Below are 19781 nucleotides of genomic sequence, written 5' to 3'. Positions count from 1 at the left end.
TGGTTTGTGTGACCCCGGCAGTGGTTTGTGTGACCCTGGCAATGGTTTATGTGACCTCCAGCAGTGGTTTGTGTGACCCCGGCATCGTGTTACCTCCGGCAGTGGTTTGTGTACCCTGACATTGTATGACCCCAGTATTGTGTGACCTCAGCATTGTGTGACCCCGGCAGTGGTTTGTGTACCCTGACATTGTGTGACCCTGTCAGTGGTTTGTGTGACCCTGGCAATGGTTCCTGTGATCTCCGGCAATTGTTTGTGTGACCCCTGGCAGTGGTTTGTGTGACCCCGGCAGTGGTTTGTGTACCCTGACATTGTGTGACCTGGTATTGTGTGACCCTGTCAGTGGTTTGTGTAACCCCGGCAGTGGTTTGTGTGACCTTGGCAGTGGTTTGTGTAACCCCGGCAGTGGTTTGTGTAACCCCGGCAGTGGTTTCTGTGACCTTGGCAGTGGTTTGTGTGACCCCGGCAGTGGTTTGTGTGACCCCGGCAGTGGTTTCTGTGACCTTGGCAGTGGTTTGTGTGACCCCGGCAGTGGTTTCTGTGACCCCGGCAGTGGTTTGTGTGACCCCGGCAGTGGTTTGTGTAACCCCGGCAGTGGTTTCTGTGACCCTGGCAGTGGTTTCTGTGACCCCGGCAGTGGTTTGTGTGACCCTGGCAGTGGTTTGTGTAACCCCGGCAGTGGTTTCTGTGACCCTGGCAGTGGTTTCTGTGACCCTGGCAGTGGTTTCTGTGACCCCGGCAGTGGTTTCTGTGACCCTGGCAGTGGTTTCTGTGACCCCGGCAGTGGTTTCTGTGACCCCGGCAGTGGTTTCTGTGACCCCGGCAGTGGTTTGTGTAACCCCGGCAGTGGTTTGTGTGACCCCGGCAGTGGTTTCTGTGACCCCGGCAGTGGTTTCTGTGACCCTGGCAGTGGTTTCTGTGACCCTGGCAGTGGTTTGTGTGACCCCGGCAGTGGTTTCTGTGACCCTGGCAGTGGTTTGTGTGACCCTGGCAGTGGTTTGTGTAACCCCGGCAGTGGTTTGTGTGACCCCGGCAGTGGTTTGTGTGACCCCGGCAGTGGTTTCTGTGACCCCGGCAGTGGTTTGTGTGACCCTGGCAGTGGTTTGTGTTTCCATAAATGCTACAAAATCTAAAGTAATTCTCAGAATATTAACAGAAAGACAGTTTGTAAAACTGCACCAAGTTTCCCAGCGGTTTTCTAGTCCAAACAGCCGACTCTGCACTTTCGTCCTGCGTCTCCACATCTAACCTGCCCTCCCGTACCGCTCATCCCGTACCGCACATCCCGAGCCGCAGGACGCACATCAGTATAAAAACATTCAGGACCTTTTTAAAAGTAAGAAAAAAACTAAAACCCAAAAAAAAGTTATAGTTGTTCTTTTTTCTTGTAAATCTTCTTTGCATCTTTTTACCCAGAATTCCGCTGTACGGCCGCCTGACATGTCTATTATCTGGCGGTTACTGTTGGAGCACGGTCGCACCCTGGAGGATTCTGACACTGCTTAGGAAGCGATCGAGAGAAAGGAGGGAAAAAAAGGGAAAAAAAATCCTCTGGAAGACGTGATGCCATCTGCAAGATTTTAGAAGAGACCAGCAGTTTTAGTGATTTCCAGGGGAAACATTAGGAAGAGACGGAGATAAAAATAGCCGGGCTGTTTGCCGTGGGAACGCAGCTGCCAGGGAAGCAATTAACATTTACATTATAGATCACAACTTTTCCCGGATAACAGGTTTAGTGGATTACAGAGCAGGAACGTTCCTGGGCAGATGTGACGGAACGTCGACTATCCGGCAAAGTGCAGATAGAGAAGATCACGTACGGCGTAAATACGGCAGAGCCGGAGACGCCCGGGAACCATCTCATCGCTACATGCGCCATTTCACAAGTTTGGCCTTAAACAAAGTGCGACTTCCAGATGGTGGATGATACAATGTACGAAATCGTGGATCTTAGAACCAAAGCGGAATTCTCCCTGATGATCTCAGGCGGGTCGTCTGGATCCAGTGGTGGAGTCACTACTATTGTTTGCTTGGAACCATTGATGGACTGGAGAATTTGGTGCCAGATTATAGGAATTTCGATTGCCAATCAGACAATAGCCTCAGGGTTCTCGGACCCTCCCCTGTGGTGCCATCCAATCCCAGAAGGAGCCACAGTCTAGGCCGCACCATAGAAAAGACCTGAATGGGCTGTGTGTGGCTCAGGTTTCATCAGTGTATCGGCTCCGGTGAGCTTGGCGCCATGTTTTATAACCGTAATAGAAGCGGGCACAGGCTGGCACTACCCAACGGGCAGGAAAACAGTGCATAGAGTCTGCATAGCACTGGATCTGCTAATAGTCCAAGGCCAATGCTTCCCCATAGTGCATAGAGCCTGTATAGCAGTCCCCACCCCCCATCACTACTAACCCCCCCAGTGTATTATACAGATAGGAGGATGGTGACAGATGCCAGAATACGCGGCGTGTACAAAGTGAAGATTCTGTCACTGCTGAAACTTGTTTTTCTGCTCTTTGATTGCAAAACACAGAAGGAAAAAAAAACCTCCCTTTTTGCTACTTCTTAGGCACAGCCAGCTGTTAAATGAGCCTTCCCATTCATCATGGATGACAAAAAGTCACCGGGAGCTTAGCCACCCTGACAAGCTTAAGGGAGAGGATGGGAAAAACCATCCGCTGGGAATCATTGAGCTCTCCTCTCCAGTCCCGCAGGGCGAGCATTGTGCGCAGCCGGAGCTGAAAGCAGCCGCAGCCTCGGAAATCTGAGAGAATCTAAGAGAGAGCAGAATCTAAGATGTGGCCGACTACTAGGGGGAGAGTAACGCAGAGATTAGTCAGATGTGTAGAAGAATGGCCTATGTGCAAAACAGCAAATGCTTATGTGGTGTAGCCCCGGTGTGAGGTGCGAGCGGTCACCTGCCACTGCTGTAGTGGTTGGTTGGCTCAGCCAGGTGTTATGCTGTCGTGACGCCAGTATGGGGGCACACCTGCTTTTATTTTAGAGAGCCTGGCTATACCCTCTCCCCTGTGGTCGGTGACCTGCTGGGATGTGAGCGGGTCCCTTGGGTGCTTATCATGGTGGTCGGAAGTGCAGCTGTGACCCACCCGGACTATCGGCACCTCCACCCACAGAAAGGGGAGATGACCCAAGGAAGGTGCTGTTACTGTGCTGGTGCTTGGTTAAGAAACACAGAGTCCCAATACAATAAATAAACTCTTCTTTACTGCAGTAATACTTAGTACAGTGGTAGACTTGTACTGAGAGCTTGAGAGGTAGAATAGCCGTCCTGGCTTGGTTGCGTATGGAAAAACAGAGAAGGTTTAGAGAAGTAGAGAGGAGGATGTCGAGAGAATCCCAACCCAATGTAGTACTGTGCTCTGCCGGAACCTTAGAAGTAGAATAAGTAGAAAACTTGAGAGTAGATAGAATACTTGTGCCCGTGTTTTGACTCTTTGGTCTTTGCACCACCTATTGCCCACTAGTGTCGGGTGACCCGTCCTAGAGGGTGACACAAGCCCCAGACCTTGTTACCTGGGTTGAGCAGAGTGGTCAGAGTTTTCTTATAACATCCCCGTACGTTGGATTCTCTCAGTTTCTCTGTTATAGGATACCGTCCTGCACCTTTAGACTGGTTCTCGGCGTGGGCATGGATGATCCCTTACTTGTCCTCTCCAAGAGTATATAACACTGCATAGTGTGTAGAAGAGTTGCTTTCAAGAAACAGGTGTTCGTCCTTCCCATGTGTGTCTGTTCTGCCTAATGGTTAGACTAAGACTCACTGGACTTGTCCTCTCACAGGGGACCTGGCAAAAGCCAGGGCCCAACTTGGCTGCTGTAGGGACCGTGCTGGCTTGCGTCCGCTCTGCTCAGCAACGTGACTTAGACTCACTAACACTTCCTCTCCCCATGTGACTACCTCCTACAGGGTCTGTAATACCTGCTGTGAGTGGGTGAGAAGAGAGTGTAAGAGAAGAAAGGAGATAGGTAGAGAAGAAGAAAGCCACAAACAACAACAACCCCTTGAGCACGACAACTGTGCAACACCTAGGCACAAGACACACACACACGAGCGATGTACAGTGGCAAAACTTATTACTTATTTATTTATTTTTTGCAGAAATCAATAGTCCAGGCAATTTTAAGAAACTTTGTAATTGGGTTTATTAGGCAAATCTGCCATTATCTGCATGTAAAAAGCCTTTTCCCAGGTTTCCCCCCTCCCCCTCTCTCTCATTCACTGCTCATTATCAGGAAATCTCGACTGTTTTACATCGGTTGGGCCCTGTGTGACCAATGGAGAGGGGAGGCGAAAGGGGGAGGAGGGAGATTAGTCGGCAGCAGAGAACAGCGGATTACACAGCAGGGAGCTGCTGAAAGCCCCTATTCAGAGGTCAGAGAGGTCAGTGCTTAGTCAGAGGAGATAGCCCGGTTATGTAGCTGTAAAATACCCCTTTGTTGCCCTGTTTTGGTGCCTCATCTCCCTCCACCCCTCCCTTCTTGATAGAGAACAATGAAGACAGGAGGGAGAGCTTCAAACTGCTTTTTCATGATAAAAATGCATTTTTCGGCTAATAAACTCAGTGAACTATCCCTTTAATTTTTTTTGCTGTCAGGATATTTGTGGCTGATATTATGGTGGATGAATATGGAAGAAGATATTTAATTATCAGTGTTTTAGTTTGTCTCGTGCTGTGAACGCAGCAGACGTATAAATTATTACATTATAAGTGATTACATTACATCTTCTCACTGACTGCCAGAAATCTGCAAAAGTGTAAATCATACGGGGCAAAAATACATATTCATAAAATAGGGACGTTATCACTTTAAATAATGGACGGCTCTATCTATTTATATATCTATCATCTATCTATCTCCTATCTATATCCTATCTATCTATCTATCATCTACCTATCTATCTATCTATCTCCTATCTATATCCATCATCTACCTATCTATCTATCTATCTATCTATCTATCTATCTATCTATCTATCTATCATCTACCTATCTATCTATCTATCTATCTCCTATCTATCTATCTATCTATCTATCTCCTATCTATCTATCTATCTATCTATCTATCTATCTATCTATCTATCTATCTATCCCCTATCTATCTATCTATCTATCTCCTATCTATCTCCTATCTATCTCCTATCTATCTATCTCCTATCTATCTATCTATCTCCTATCTATCTATCTCCTATCTATCTATCTCCTATCTATCTATCTATCTATCTATCTATCTATCTATCTATCTATCTATCTCCTATCTGTCTCCTATCTATCTATCTATCTATCTATCTATCTCCTATCTATCTATCTATCTATCTATCTATCTATCTCCTATCTCCTATCTATCTATCTATCTATCTATCTCCTATCTATCTATCTCCTATCTATCTATCTATCGATCTATCTATCTCCTATCTATCTATCTATCTATCTATCTATCTATCTATCTCCTATCTATCTATCTATCTATCTATCTATCTATCTATCTCCTATCTATCTATCTATCTATCTATCTATCTATCTATCTTCTATCTATCTATCTATCTATCTCCTATCTATCTATCTATTTATCTCCTATCTATCTATCTATCTATCTATCTCCTATCTATCTATCTCCTATCTATCTATCTCCTATCTATCTCCTATCTATCTATCTATCTATCTATCTATCTCCTATCTATCTCCTATCTATCTATCTCCTATTTATCTATCTCCTATCTATCTATCTCCTATCTATCTCCTATCTATCTATCTATCTATCTCCTATCTATCTCCTATCTATCTCCTATCTATCTCCTATCTATCTCCTATCTATCTATCTCCTATCTATCTCCTATCTATCTCCTATCTATCTCCTATCTATCTATCTCCTATCTATCTATCTATCTATCTATCTATCTATCTATCTATCTATCTATCTCCTATCTATCTATCTATCTATCTATCTCCTATCTATCTCCTATCTATCTATCTATCTATCTATCTATCTCCTATCTATCTCCTATCTATCTATCTCCTATCTATCTCCTATCTATCTCCTATCTATCTATCTATCTATCTATCTATCTATCTATCTATCTATCTCCTATCTATCTATCTATCTATCTATCTATCTATCTCCTATCTATCTCCTATCTATCTCCTATCTATCTCCTATCTATCTCCTATCTATCTCCTATCTATCTATCTCCTATCTATCTCCTATCTATCTCCTATCTATCTATCTATCTATCTATCTATCTATCTATCTATCTATCTATCTCCTATCTATCTATCTATCTATCTATCTCCTATCTATCTATCTATCTATCTCCTATCTATCTATCTATCTATCTATCTATCTATCTATCTATCTCCTATCTATCTATCTCCTATCTATCTATCTATCTATCTATCTATCTATCTATCTATCTCCTATCTATCTATCTATCTATCTATCTATCTATCTATCTCCTATCTATCTATCTATCTATCTATCTATCTATCTATCTATCTATCTATCTCCTATCTATCTATCTATCTATCTATCTATCTATCTCCTATCTATCTATCTATCTCCTATCTCCTATCTATCCCCTATCTCCTATCTATCTCCTATCTACCTATCTATCTCCTATCTATCTCCTATCTCCTATCTATCTCCTATCTATCTCCTATCTCCTATCTATCTATCTATCTATCTATCTATCTATCTATCTATCTATCTCCTATCTATCTATCTCCTATCTATCTATCTATCTATCTATCTATCTATCTATCTATCTCCTATCTATCTATCTCCTATCTATCTATCTCCTATCTATCTATCTATCTATCTATCTATCTATCTATCTATCTATCTATCTATCTCCTATCTATCTATCTCCTATCTATCTATCTCCTATCTATGTATCTATCTATCTATCTCCTATCTATCTATGTGTGGGGTGTCTGGGCTCTATACCTGCAGTACTGTATATAATTATTCTTACTATAGAGAAGATATATACATATATATATATATATATATATATATATATATATATATATATATATATATATATATATATATATGATGAATCTGTTTTCTTGTTTTCTCGCAGTTTCGGCCCAGAACCTGAAGGCCAGCCTGGACGCCATGGATCACCAAATAAAACGCCTGGAAGGTGACATCAAAAACTTCCCGAAAACCGATAATCCTCACGATAAATTTGTGGAGAAGATGACGATATCCTTTCATGTTTTTGGGTCGTTCACATGAAGCGGTAACACTAGTTAAATATTTACACAGCATGAAATTAGCGGCTGAGCGTGAGCCGCATGTCACACCTGAGATGGTGAGAGGAGTGTGAGCGGACGCCATGATGTGTCCTCCAGGGGCCCCGTGTAACAATCCGCGCAATGGCCGCCGCCATGCCTGTCCCTGACTACCACATACACATGCAGCGCTAATTGTATCTGAAATGTGTCGGGAACCGAATGTGACAATCCGCACGATTACAGCGCAGTCACACTTTATACCGGGAGATTTAATTTACTTATTTTATGTTATTTTCATTGTTTTATCTTAACTCTTCCTCTGTGGGATTATTAGCCATGTCTTATTTTTACTATAATTTATTATAAAATATAAAAGTGGCTTTTATTATTATAATTATTATTATTATTATTGCTATTGTTATTATTATTATTATTATTATTATTATTATTATTATCATTATTATTATTATTATCATTATTATTATTAACAGCTGTACTAGTAGTAATAATAATAATCCACTATGGTTTTAGCTTTATATCCGTTACCTGGATGTCATCACAGTCTCTGCAGATTTCAATCAGGTTGTGTCCTTTGCATTAATATGTACACCCAGTGTGCAGCCTGTAGGGCCGGCCTGAAGCCTTTGTGGGTCTCTGTTATATGTGAATCAGGTTGTGTCCTTTGCATTAAAGGACAAGTGCCATGAAAAGCTTTTTCCCAGTAATTGAAGCACATTACAAAGTTATATAACTCTGTAATATGCTTCAGTCACCTATCTGCCTCCCTTCCCTGTCTTTTCCCCCCTCCACCCCCCACCAGGAAGTGTCCTGACTCACACAGACCTGATTACTGTCCTCACCGTCACCAAGCTCTTCTCTCAGCTCCTTCTCCTGTTACACCAGCCTCCCCCCTCCCCTGCCTTGTCAGGTGACAGGCTTGCTCAGCTCCCATTGGCTGAACAACTGCAAGCCATCACTTGTCACATCTCACTTGCTTATCTTCCCTCAGACTGACTCCGGCACATAGGCAGCTCCCCCCTCCCCTCATACCCTCTCTCCCCCTCCCCTCATACCCTCTCTCCCCCTCCCCTCATACCCTCTCTCCCCCTCCCCTCATACCCTCTCTCCCCCCTCCCCTCATACCCTCTCTCCCCCTCCCCTCATACCCTCTCTCCCCCTCCTCATCCCCTCTCTCCCCCCTCCCCTCATACCCTCTCTCCCCCTCCCCTCATACCCTCTCTCCCCCCTCCCCTCATACCCTCTCTCCCCCTCCCCTCATACCCTCTCTCCCCCTCCCCTCATACCCTCTCTCCCCCTCCCCTCATACCCTCTCTCCCCCCTCCCCTCATACCCTCTCTCCCAGAGTCACCTGGCAAGGAGGGGGAGGGGGAGGCTGGTGTAACAGGAGCTAGAGCAGCCCTCCTGCTGATGACTCATCCTCACAAGAAGGAGCAGCTGCCTGGTGACGGTGACAGTAATCAGGTCTGTGTGAGATAGGACACTTCCTGGTGGGGGGTGGAGGAGGGAAAAGACAGGGAAGGGAGGCAGATAGGTGATTGAAGTATATTACAGAGTTATATAACTTTGTAATCTGCTTCAATTACTGGGAAAAAGTTTTTCATGGCACTTGTCCTTTAATATGTACACCCAGTGTGCAGCCTGTAGGGCCGGTCTGAAGCCTGACAGGTCTCTGTCATGTGTGAATCAGGTTGTATCCTTTGCATTAATATGTACACCCAGTGTGCAGCCTGTAGGGCCGGCCTGAAGCCTGACAGGTCTCTGTTATGTAGGAATCAGGTTGTGTCCTTTGCATTAATATGTACACCCAGTGTGCAGCCTGTAGGGCCGGTCTGAAGCCTGACAGATCTCTGTCATGTGTGAATCAGGTTGTATCCTTTGCATTAATATGTACACCCAGTGTGCAGCCTGTAGGGCCGGTCTGAAGCCTTTGTGGGTCTTGGTCATCTGTGATCATTTATGTTAAAACTGTAAAAATGTTCATTGTATAATCCATGTATAATATTTGTGATTGTGCTGATCAGGGGACGATCAGTCAGGGTCAGGCTGATCGCAGACACTCGTATACATTGTGTATTGTATTATATTGGTAATATTGATATTTGGCCGTTCCTGTCTCAGTGGCTCCGCCTCTCCTCTCTGACCTTTTCCACAAATATTTAGAAATGTTACCAGGACTAAACCTGCAGCCTCCCTCATCTCTATATAACGTGCAGTAAGTGACGGCTATTGTTTCCTGGTATCAGCCGTTAGCCGCACCGCCCACCATCATCATCAGCCTGTGGCCCTAAATACTAGAAGTGCCATGTCTGCTGGAGTCCGTGCTGTGGGGCTGATTGACATCTGTCTGTGGGTCAGATGGGGAACCACTATATGCAATGGCAGGCACTCCACAGAGACCTCCCTGGGGGCTGCTCTGGGGAGGGTCAGGTCTAGCCACTCCCATTCCCTTTGCTATTGGCTGAACGTGTTCAGGCTCCGCCCTGGAGGAGCTGCACTGTTAGCAGACACATAGGGAAGTGGCCTGCAGGCCATGGAGTGACCATAAAGCTGGGAACAAACGGCTCAGGGGAGCAAACCTCGGCACTGTGATGGAGAGGGCCCAGACTGATGTGTCCTGTGAGGATCTACTCCTCTGACTGCTGATCCACCAAGACCCTCCTGCCCCCCAGGATTTTCACAGGATCCACTTCCTGCCCCTTCAGATCTGCCACTCACCGCCCCATACCTTATCATGGACGTATATCACACCTTGTATACTTAGGGGGACATTTACTGTCACTGCGGCCCTGGCGTACGCCTATCTTATCCCCGCTCGCCTGATGGTGGGTGTGACAAGGCAGGGAGGAGGCGTGGCCTTCTCCCACATCTGATTCACCATGATTTATGGCAGCTCAGGAGCAGGTGCAGATTTCTGTGCCCGCCGTAGGGCAGGTGTAGGTCAGACAGGGCGCGCGCCTCTTAGTGACGCTGCCAGGGCTATTGGGGGAGGGGCCTAATTTAAGAGCAGCTTACGAGTATGGCGCTCCTCATAAATGTCCCCCTCACATTCTTGTATTATCAGGATTTGGTTAAGTTTTTTGCTATTTTTGTTCCCACCAAGTTTTATCCCTAAATTTCTTAAATTTTTGAACAGCAGCCGATGTAGCTGTGAGTGACGCCGAGCGCCGCCTGACACTTTACATTTCCTCCATTGTAATGCAAATTTCACGTTTTCTAAAATGCAAAAAAAAAATCATTTCAATAGAACTGTGTGGAGCTTTGAATTAGCAGATTGCATTAAAGCTGGAGATCTGCGGCGCTCGGAATAAGACGGCCGGCTGACGGACGCGCAGGACATACACCCTCCTGCATTATTCATGGCCGCCATAAAGAGCGCGCCGAGACGGACGCAAAACGCTCGGCATTAATATGTTTTATCATCTCCTTTTGTTGGTAAATGTTGTGTATGTTGGATATACGGCCGGCGATATTTAATGTGACAGTGGGACATGAGGGGGATGGAGCCGGCGGCCGGCGATTCCTCCGCTCGCCTCTTCTCACCACTCCGCAGGAACGTGTGTTTACTGCGCCGAGTGCACGATGAGATTTACAGGTTGTGGCATTTCATAGACTGCTGCTTGTGAATGCATGAAGGGATCTGGGGGAAGAGAGGCTGGAGATGTCAACCCATTAATCACTCCCCGCAGAGCCGCTCCGGCCACCGCGCAAACACTCCGCATCCCGCGCCTCCTAACACATATAAATAGGCTGGGGGAACGGCCATTGACGACAGGATGAAGCCATCGGACTACTAAAGACCAATGTCACCTCAATGATATACAGACAGACAGGGAATCAAATCAGGGACAGAAGTCACAAAAAAGTATCAAAAATTAAAGGGGCTCTCAGGCGAAAATCTTTTTTTTCTTCTTTCAAATCAATTAGTGTCACAAAGTTATATAGATTTCTTATTTACTTTTATTTAAAAATCTCCAGACTTTCAGTACTTATCAGCTGCTGTATGTTCTGCAGGAAGTGGTGTATTCTCTCTAGTCTGACACAGTGCTCTCCTCTGTCCATGTCAGGAACTGTCCAGAGCAGGAGAGGTTTTCTATGGGGATTTGCTGCTGCTCTGGACAGTTCCTGACATGGACAGAGGTGGCAGCAGAGAGCACGGTGTAAGACTGGAGAGAATACACCACTTCCTGCAGGACATACAGCAGCTAATACGTACTGGAAGACTGGAGATTTTTTAAATTGAAGTAAATTACAAATATGTATATAAATTTCTGACACCAATTGATTTGAAAGAAAAAGATTTTTTTGCCAGAGTACCCCTTTAATATAGCCAAATGACAAATCCAATGACGCCTTCATGATCGGTCGTTATTGGTGGTTTCCCCAGCAAAAAAATAAAACTGCAAGTAACGTAACTTATTTGAATTAGTTGACAGGGTTGGATGTGTATGTTGCAGTATTCAGGGGCGGGGCTATGGGAGGGGCAGACTCAGCACTCCGCCCTAGAGGCTCCTCCGTTACAGTATGAGGCACCAGGGTTGTATATGGAAGATAGGGGGCTCTTACAGAATCGGCACTGGGGTCCTGGAGCCTCTAGTAGTAGCCGCATGATTATCACATGTTTAATTGATGGAAGATTGGTGTACAGCCCCTGAGGAACCTAAGACTGCCAAAGTGAGACAGTGGGGCCCACTCAGGCTGGGCCAACCTCTGAGCTCTTCTCTATTGCTGCTTGACTCCCTATGACACCCCCCCCCCCCTCTCCATGGTAAGCGATTAGGAGCATGGGCCTCACATCCTGAGCCGCCTAATGCTGATTTCTGCTCTGAAGCCCCTGTAATAATTGTGTCAGGTTTATACGTGGAGCAGACAATAGAGGACATAGCCCTATAGCTGTAGGTTTAGGCGGATGTAGCAGAGCTCACTGTGCTGGTGTTGTCTGAGGCCGGCCATTATCTGCAATGCAGTCCTAGCGGCTGTGCGCTGAATCCAGCTCTGCTACATGTGTAAGGTTCCCTGTTCGTCAGCCCTTCTTGACATTCATGTCACTTATAATAGTCGGGCCCTTGGCCGCCACCACATGGAGATGGGATTACCATAAAGTGATAAATGTTGTGTGCCCGGTGTGTGCAGTCAGTGTTTGCAGCCTCTCGCCTGGGGACAGGAGCTGTAATCATGGAGCGATGCTAGATAAGAGTCCTGACTGCGGCCATTGTGTGGGGGACAGTAGCGCATTGATGGCATGGCGGCCTCGCTGACTAATGTGCCCTGCAGAGTGTTCTGCCCACTTGTCTGCCGGCCAGCTGGCCCCCGCTCAGTCCTCCACAGCAGCCAGTCCTTCATTTATAATGGCAGTGGGAGATTTAGGGGCCCGAGTTGGCGGACGAGACTCCGACACACATTTCAGGGATTGAAATTTCAACTTTAACCATCTGAAGTCTTTAAATCTCTCGGCCTAATTTAAAAAGCAACACCCAGCGATTCTGCGTGTCTGACCAGGAGCCAAGTGGCACGGCCGCCCCTCGGTGACTAATGGAGCCGCGCCGTAATGTATGAGAATCTCCCGCACAATTATCATCATTCCGTCATAAATCCCCCGAACCTGCCGCTCCATCTGCCACGCCGTCTATTTACTGCGCATTGTGGCCGTCTCAGGAGCTGACATCATCGTATGGTCATCTGTAGACTACAGGAATGGTGGTAGACACTGTATGGCCGAAAGTATGTGCCCCCCAGGTGTCTCAGCCAGAAGCAATGGAAACAAGTGGCCACAACCCCCAATCATCTACATAGACTGTGATGGGGAACCTTCCGTCCTCCAGATGTGGTTGGAGAACTCCAATCTTATAGTGGTGACAGCTCAGCTATAGTGGAGCCGCCCTCCTCCTCATGGGGGGATGGGGTGGTGAAGGGGGGGGAGCCGCCCTCCTCCTCATGGGGGGATGGGGTGGTGGAGGGGTGGGGAGCCGCCCTCAGCCTCATGGGGGCATGGGCTGGTGGAAGAGTGGAGAGCCACCCTCAGACTCATGGGGGGCTGGGCTGGTGAATGGGTGGGGAGCCGCCCTCAGGCCAATGGGGGATGGGCTGGTGGAGGGGTGGAGAGTCGCCCTCAGCCTCATGGGGGGGATGGGCTGGTGGAGGGGTGGGGAGCCGCCCTCAGCCTCATGGGGGCATGGGCTGGTGGAAGAGTGGAGAGCCACCCTCAGACTCATGGGGGGCTGGGCTGGTGAATGGGTGGGTAGCCGCCCTCAGGCGAATGGGGGATGGGCTGGTGGAGGGGTGGAGAGCCGCCCTCAGCCTCATGGGGGGGATGGGCTGGTGGAGGGGTGGGGAGCCGCCCTCAGCCTCATGGGGGCATGGGCTGGTGGAAGAGTGGAGAGCCACCCTCAGACTCATGGGGGGCTGGGCTGGTGAATGGGTGGGGAGCTGCCCTCAGGCCAATGGGGGATGGGCTGGTGGAGGGGTGGGGAGCCGCCCTTAGACCAATGGGGGATGGACTGGTGGAAGAGTGGAGAGCCGCTCTCAGCCTTATGGAGGGATGGACTGGTGGAAGGGTGGGGAGCTGCCCTCAGCCTCATGGGGGGATGGGCTGGTGGAAGAGTGGGGAGCCGCCCTCAGCCTCATGGGGGGATGGACTGGTGGAGGGGTGGGGAGCCGCCCTCAGACCAATGGGGGATGGGCTGGTGGAGGGGTGGGGAGCCGCCCTCAGCCTCATGGGGGTATGGACTGGTGGAGAGAAGCCCTCAGCACCATGGTGGGATGGGCTGGTGGGCTTCTGACATTATACATCTCCTTGGATCCCCTGGAGCCCCTCAGGGTTGGGCCCTGCTTTCGGTCACCCCGTTACCCCCCGTTTCCTGCGCTGTACCGGCACTCGCACCTACACTACAATCTACAGCCATTTGTTTATTTGCAAACAGTTCTTGATGTCTCACACGGCTGAGAAGACGCCGGCGCCGTCCCTTAAAGTGCAATTTAATAAGTTATCTGCGGTATGTTAATCAATTATGCAGAAAGTGTGAAATGTAATCTGCCCGTCTGACAGTCGTGTGCGCAACGCTGCAGCCGCAACTTATCAAAAGACAATTTACTGCGCAGCCCGGAGGGGTGTGAGGGGGGGGAGGCTGCATCGCGATGGCAAATTAATTAGAAATCAATAATCTGTCAAATAATAGATCGGCTGCAGCTCCGGTACTGACTGTAAAATCCCCACAATTCACTGCGTTTATTGTGTCCCTCTCCATCTGTCTTCATTACCGTCATCTAGAGACGCTTTGTTATACACAATGGTGTCACAGGAGATAAAGACGAGAGTAGCCGAGGGTGACGGCTTATTCAAGGGGGCGACACTGACATGACACCCCCGGAATGCTGACCCCACAATGACTCATCACCTCTGCAGTGTGACAGCCATAGTGACATCACATGACTATGACAGCCTCTGAAGGGACATCACATGACAGCCTCCAAAGTGACATCACATGACTATGACAGCCTCTGAAGGGACATCACATGACTATTACAGCCTCTGAAGTGGACATCACATGACAGCCTCCAAAGTGACATCACATGATTATGACAGCCTCTGAAGTGACATCATGTGACTATGACAGCCTCAGTGACATCATGTGATGTGACTATGCCAGCCTCTAAAGTGACCTCACATGACTATGACAGGGATCTTATATGCAGGGATCCAGTGGAAGAGTAGGTAGTGCAGGTGTAGGGACTGCAAGTGTAAATGGTGTTCGGAGCAAGATAGAGGTAAAACCAGGGGCGGATTAACTTTCCCATAGGCCCCAGGCTGTTCACCAAGCCTGTCCCCCCCCCCCCCCCCCCCACTGTAACTATGGCCGCACTAGCGTGGTGCTCATACTACAGGGTTTATAATGTCATGATGCCCTGATTTGTGCAAAATTGTGCAGCGAGCCGGGGTAATGGGAAGAGAGTGAGGGGAATGAGGAGAGGATGATGGTGGTAGTAGTCTCTCCTGAGCATGGCGCTGAGCTCCTCTGTGAGGGGAATGAGGAGAGGATGATGGTGATGGTAGTCTCTCCTGGTAGCGTGGCACTGAGCTCCTCTGTGAGGGGAATGAGGAGAGGATGATGGTGATAGTAGTCTCTCCTGGTAGTGTGGCGCTGAGCTCCTCTGTGAGGGGAGTGAGGAGAGGATGATGGTGATGGTAGTCTCTCCTGAGTGTGGCGCTGAGCTCCTCTGTGAGGGGGATGAGGAGAGGATGATGGTAGTCTCTCCTGAGTGTGGCACTGAGCTCCTCTGTGAGGGGAATGAGGAGAGGATGATGGTGGTGGTAGTCTCTCCTGAGTGTGGCGCTGAGCTCCTCTGTGAGGGGGATGAGGAGAGGATGATGGTGATGGTAGTCTCTCCTGGTAGTGTGGCGCTGAGCTCCTCTGTGAGGGGGATGAGGAGAGGATGATGGTGATGGTAGTCTCTCCTGAGTGTGGCGCTGAGCTCCTCTGTGAGGGGGATGAGGAGAGGATGATGGTGGTGGTAGTCTCTCCTGGTAGTGTGGCGCTGAGCTCCTCTGTGAGGGGATGCACTGAGGGCTGCAGGGGGAGAGTGTGCTATACCTGCAGGATGGCTGGAACTTGTCACGGTCACAGGTGGGCACGAGGGCTTCTGCAGGTACAGGGGGACTCTCTGGCGCTTCCCTGGTATCTCTCTCTCTTCTGTGGCTGCTGCAGCGGTCTCTGTAGGGGGGCTGCACCCGTGTGTAAGATGGTCGGTGGTGTGGACCTGTAGTTCCCTCGGGGCCAACCCCAAAATACTGCTGCCTGGTAATGTGGCCCTTGATGGTGGTGCAGGTGGATCAGACAACAGGGAGACAAGGAGGGAGGCAGTGTAACAACAACTCCTTTACTGTAAGACTTGCAGGTGGTATACAGTCCTTTAGCATACAGCGGTGACTACTGGCGGCTTTGCCTGGGTTACTGTACTGATGGAGAGTCTGGTGGTGTGTGGGACGCTGATGGGCGCTGTGACCCTGTGGATCTCTCCCCAATGGCGCTTGAGTCTGTAATCCCTCTCAGTCGGCTAGGGAGCTTCCTGCTTCCGTTACTGGTCCGGGCCTTAGGCCACAACTTTCGGGTCCCAGAGGATCCAGGGGTCCTAGTCAATCCTACCCCCCGAATTTCAGGAAGATGGGTACAGAGGCCTCAGTTATCTCTGCTACCCAGTATGCTCAAGTCCTTTTGCTTAGGGGTTCTGCCCTTAGGATTCCCACTAGAGTAATACCTTGTATCTCTGTAAATACTTCTGAAGAACTCTCCTCTGGTTCAGTCCTCCTTTATCTCCTTCCCCTTAGTAACAGGCAGGCTTGGCTGGCCTGCTGGCAGAACAACCACTAGCTGCTCTGTATAGTGGCTGTACACACTGAGCACTGAGCTCTGACTTGCCAGTCTGCTCACTGACTGGACTACACTGGACTGCACACCACTTCCTGTCACAGCTCGGTCTTGTGAGGAGACTGCTCCTCCCCCTTCTAGCAACTTCCTATGGGATTAATACACTATCTCTACACTACCTAGAGCAGTTCCCACTAGGGACAGTAGGTGTCGCTGTTGTGTGGTGTGCAGTGTAAAGCATATAACCCATTCTCTGCCTGCCAGTTACAGGGTACAGAGAAATACAAATAACAGTTGAACATAAGACATGTTACCTCCTAGAATAGACAATAAACTGCTTGTAGACAGGTGCCATCCTCAGCCCAGCCACAGAAACCATGCTCTGGTATACTACAATTGCGGTAAAAAAACAGCGATTTTTAAAAAGTCATGACAGAACTGTAGCCGGTAGACAGTACACCACTGAAAGTTTACGTCTTTTTGAGTGGCCATGGGCCCCCCAGGAGCTCAAGGCCCCGGGCTACTGCCCGAAACGGACCTATTATAATCCGCTACTGGGTAAAACACCTGACACAGTCTCTGAATACAATAGTTACTTTAAATAGACCTGACCTTGGTTGTAGTAACTTGGAGACAGTAGTGGGCTTACGGCTGGCTCAAGGTGGAGGGCTTACGGCTGGGTGGGGGCAGTGGGCTTACGGCTGGCTCGAGGTGGTGGGGTTACGGCTGGCTTGGGGCAGTGGGCTTACGGCTGGCTCGAGGTGGCGGGCTTACGGCTGGGTGGGGGCAGTGGGCTTACGGCTGGCTCGAGGTGGTGGGGTTACGGCTGGCTCAGGGTAGTAGGGCCCTGTCTAGATTCTTGGATTCTCAGCTGTGGGGGCTTTAGAGAAGAGTTACCTACACCCACGTGTATGAACTTTCGCCTAATGCTGTCTATTGGCACAGAATGACACAGATCCAGTGATGTAGGCCCCACCTTGTGGGTAGAGCTAGCCGTCTGGGCAACCCCTTAGCAAACCTAGCAGCTTACAGTAGAGACTCGGCTTATTGCACTTATCTTAACTACTGACTTGCACGTGGAATGGTCAAGGCAAAAGTCTTTGTACAGTTTACCTTCAACTGTGCAGACATAAGGTGCAAATCACAGTGACACCTGGTGGCGGGAGCAGCATTCTACAGGCCCAGAACCTATAACACACTGTACCAGCCTATACGTGATACTGCATCTCCGCACACAATGACATCTCTCGACAAGCAGTGAAGTCTCTTGGCACGCACTGACGTCTCTCGGCACGCACTGACGTCTCTCGGCACGCACTGACGTCTCTCGGCACGCACTGACGCCTCTCCGCACCTAGTGACGTCTCTCCGCACACAGTGACGTCTCTCCGCACGCAGTGACGTCTCTCCGCACGCAGTGACGTCTCTCGACACGCAGTGACATCTCTCGGCTCTGCTGTGTGGATCCTGGGCTGCATATGAATATTCATCCTGGACCCTGATTAAGCCGTCATGTTTATGCACACAGATCGCGGCTGATAAATCGCCGGCTGCGCTGCTGTAAATAATATTAATGATGGTGCAGGAGATAGATAAATGCTGCAATATGACAAATCCACCTTCACTCACCCAGACAGAAAGTATTAACCTCTCTGCCTCTCCGGAGATTCACTCTAAGTGACTGTCAGCAGCTGAATACTGGAGGAGGATAGTAATGTCTGACGGCAAAAGGACCAGGGCGCGAATCTGCCCACAGCCAACTCTCCAGATGTATAATGAGACATCTATCTATCTATCTCCTATCTATCTATCTATCTATCTATCTATCTATCTATCTATCTATCTCCTATCTATCTATCTATCTATCTATCTATCTATCTCCTATCTATCTATCTATCTATCTATCTATCTCCTATCTATCTATCTATCTCCTATCTATCTATCTATCTCCTATCTATCTATCTATCTATCTATCTATCTATCTATCTATCTATCTATCTCCTATCTATCTATCTATCTATCTCCTATCTATCTCCTATCTATCTATCTATCTATCTATCTATCTATCTCCTATCTATCTATCTATCTATCTATCTATCTATCTATCTATCTATCCATCTATCTATCTCCTATCTATCTATCTATCTCTCTATCTCCTATCTATCTATCTATCTATCTATCTCCTATCTATCTATCTACAGATGTAACTATCAGTAGCCCCCCCCCCCCCCACACACACACGGCTATCCTCGCCCCCCTGTGGCTCTGACCCCTTATATCACCAACAATACAGATGGAGCCATTCTCACTGTTCCTCGTGTCTATTCCTGCTGCCGCGCTGAGGTTTTAGGCTCCGTTATTTAATTAACATCCTTGTTAAACACGAGCGTTTTCCTCAGGGCGAGAGATGCCCCTGGTGACACTTTTTCCAACCTGTTCCCTCTGGCGTCGTCCCAAGCCCAAACAATTAGTACCATGTTGACTTTAAAACCATTTCCCGGCAAAGGGGATTGTTTAGAGCCTGTCACATTACGCTACCCACAGGGGAAGAGCCGCCTAGTCACACCTCTGTCCTGGGGGATCCCGCGTCCTCCATAACAAACCATCACACGTGAGAGCTTAGGGAGCATGACCACAACAATCTGCAGAGACCTGCCAAACCTACACAGTCATACAGCAAATCACTAACACACAAATACACACATGTAGCAGAGATTTGTCAGTCCTGTATATAGGAGCAGTATTATAGTAGTTATATTCCTGTATATGGGAGGCAGTATTATAGTAGTTATATCCCTGTATATAGGAGCAGTATTATAGTAGTTATATTCCTGTATATAGGAGCAGTATTATAGTAGTTATATTCCTGTATATAGGGGCAGTATTATAGTAGTATATTCCTTTATATAGGGGCAGTATTATAGTAGTTATATCCCTGTATATAGGGGCAGTATTATAGTAGTTATATTCCTGTATATAGGGAGCAGTATTATAGTAGTTATATTCCTGTATATAGGAGCAGTATTATAGTAGTTATATCCTTGTATATAGGAGCAGTATTATAGTAGTATATTCCTGTATATAGGAGCAGTATTATAGTAGTTATATCCCTGTATATAGGAGCAGTATTATAGCAGTTATATCC

General features: G+C 47.9%; 1 protein-coding gene across 5 annotated transcripts in view; it reads left to right on the top strand.

Moving 5' to 3' along the window:
* DIAPH2 (diaphanous related formin 2) overlaps positions 1 to 19781 on the top strand; it is a 984664-nt gene that overhangs the window by 677805 nt on the left and 287078 nt on the right. For all 5 annotated transcript variants that reach the window (XM_069985741.1, XM_069985740.1, XM_069985739.1 and 2 more), the window contains one exon: positions 7100 to 7225. In XM_069985741.1, coding sequence (XP_069841842.1) covers positions 7100 to 7225 — 126 coding nt within the window. The remainder of the gene's footprint in view (positions 1 to 7099; positions 7226 to 19781) is intronic.

The sequence above is a fragment of the Dendropsophus ebraccatus genome, chromosome 10 (genome assembly GCF_027789765.1).
Source record: "Dendropsophus ebraccatus isolate aDenEbr1 chromosome 10, aDenEbr1.pat, whole genome shotgun sequence".
Taxonomy (NCBI): Eukaryota; Metazoa; Chordata; class Amphibia; order Anura; family Hylidae; genus Dendropsophus; species Dendropsophus ebraccatus.
This window is presented reverse-complemented; position numbering and strand designations above follow the sequence as displayed.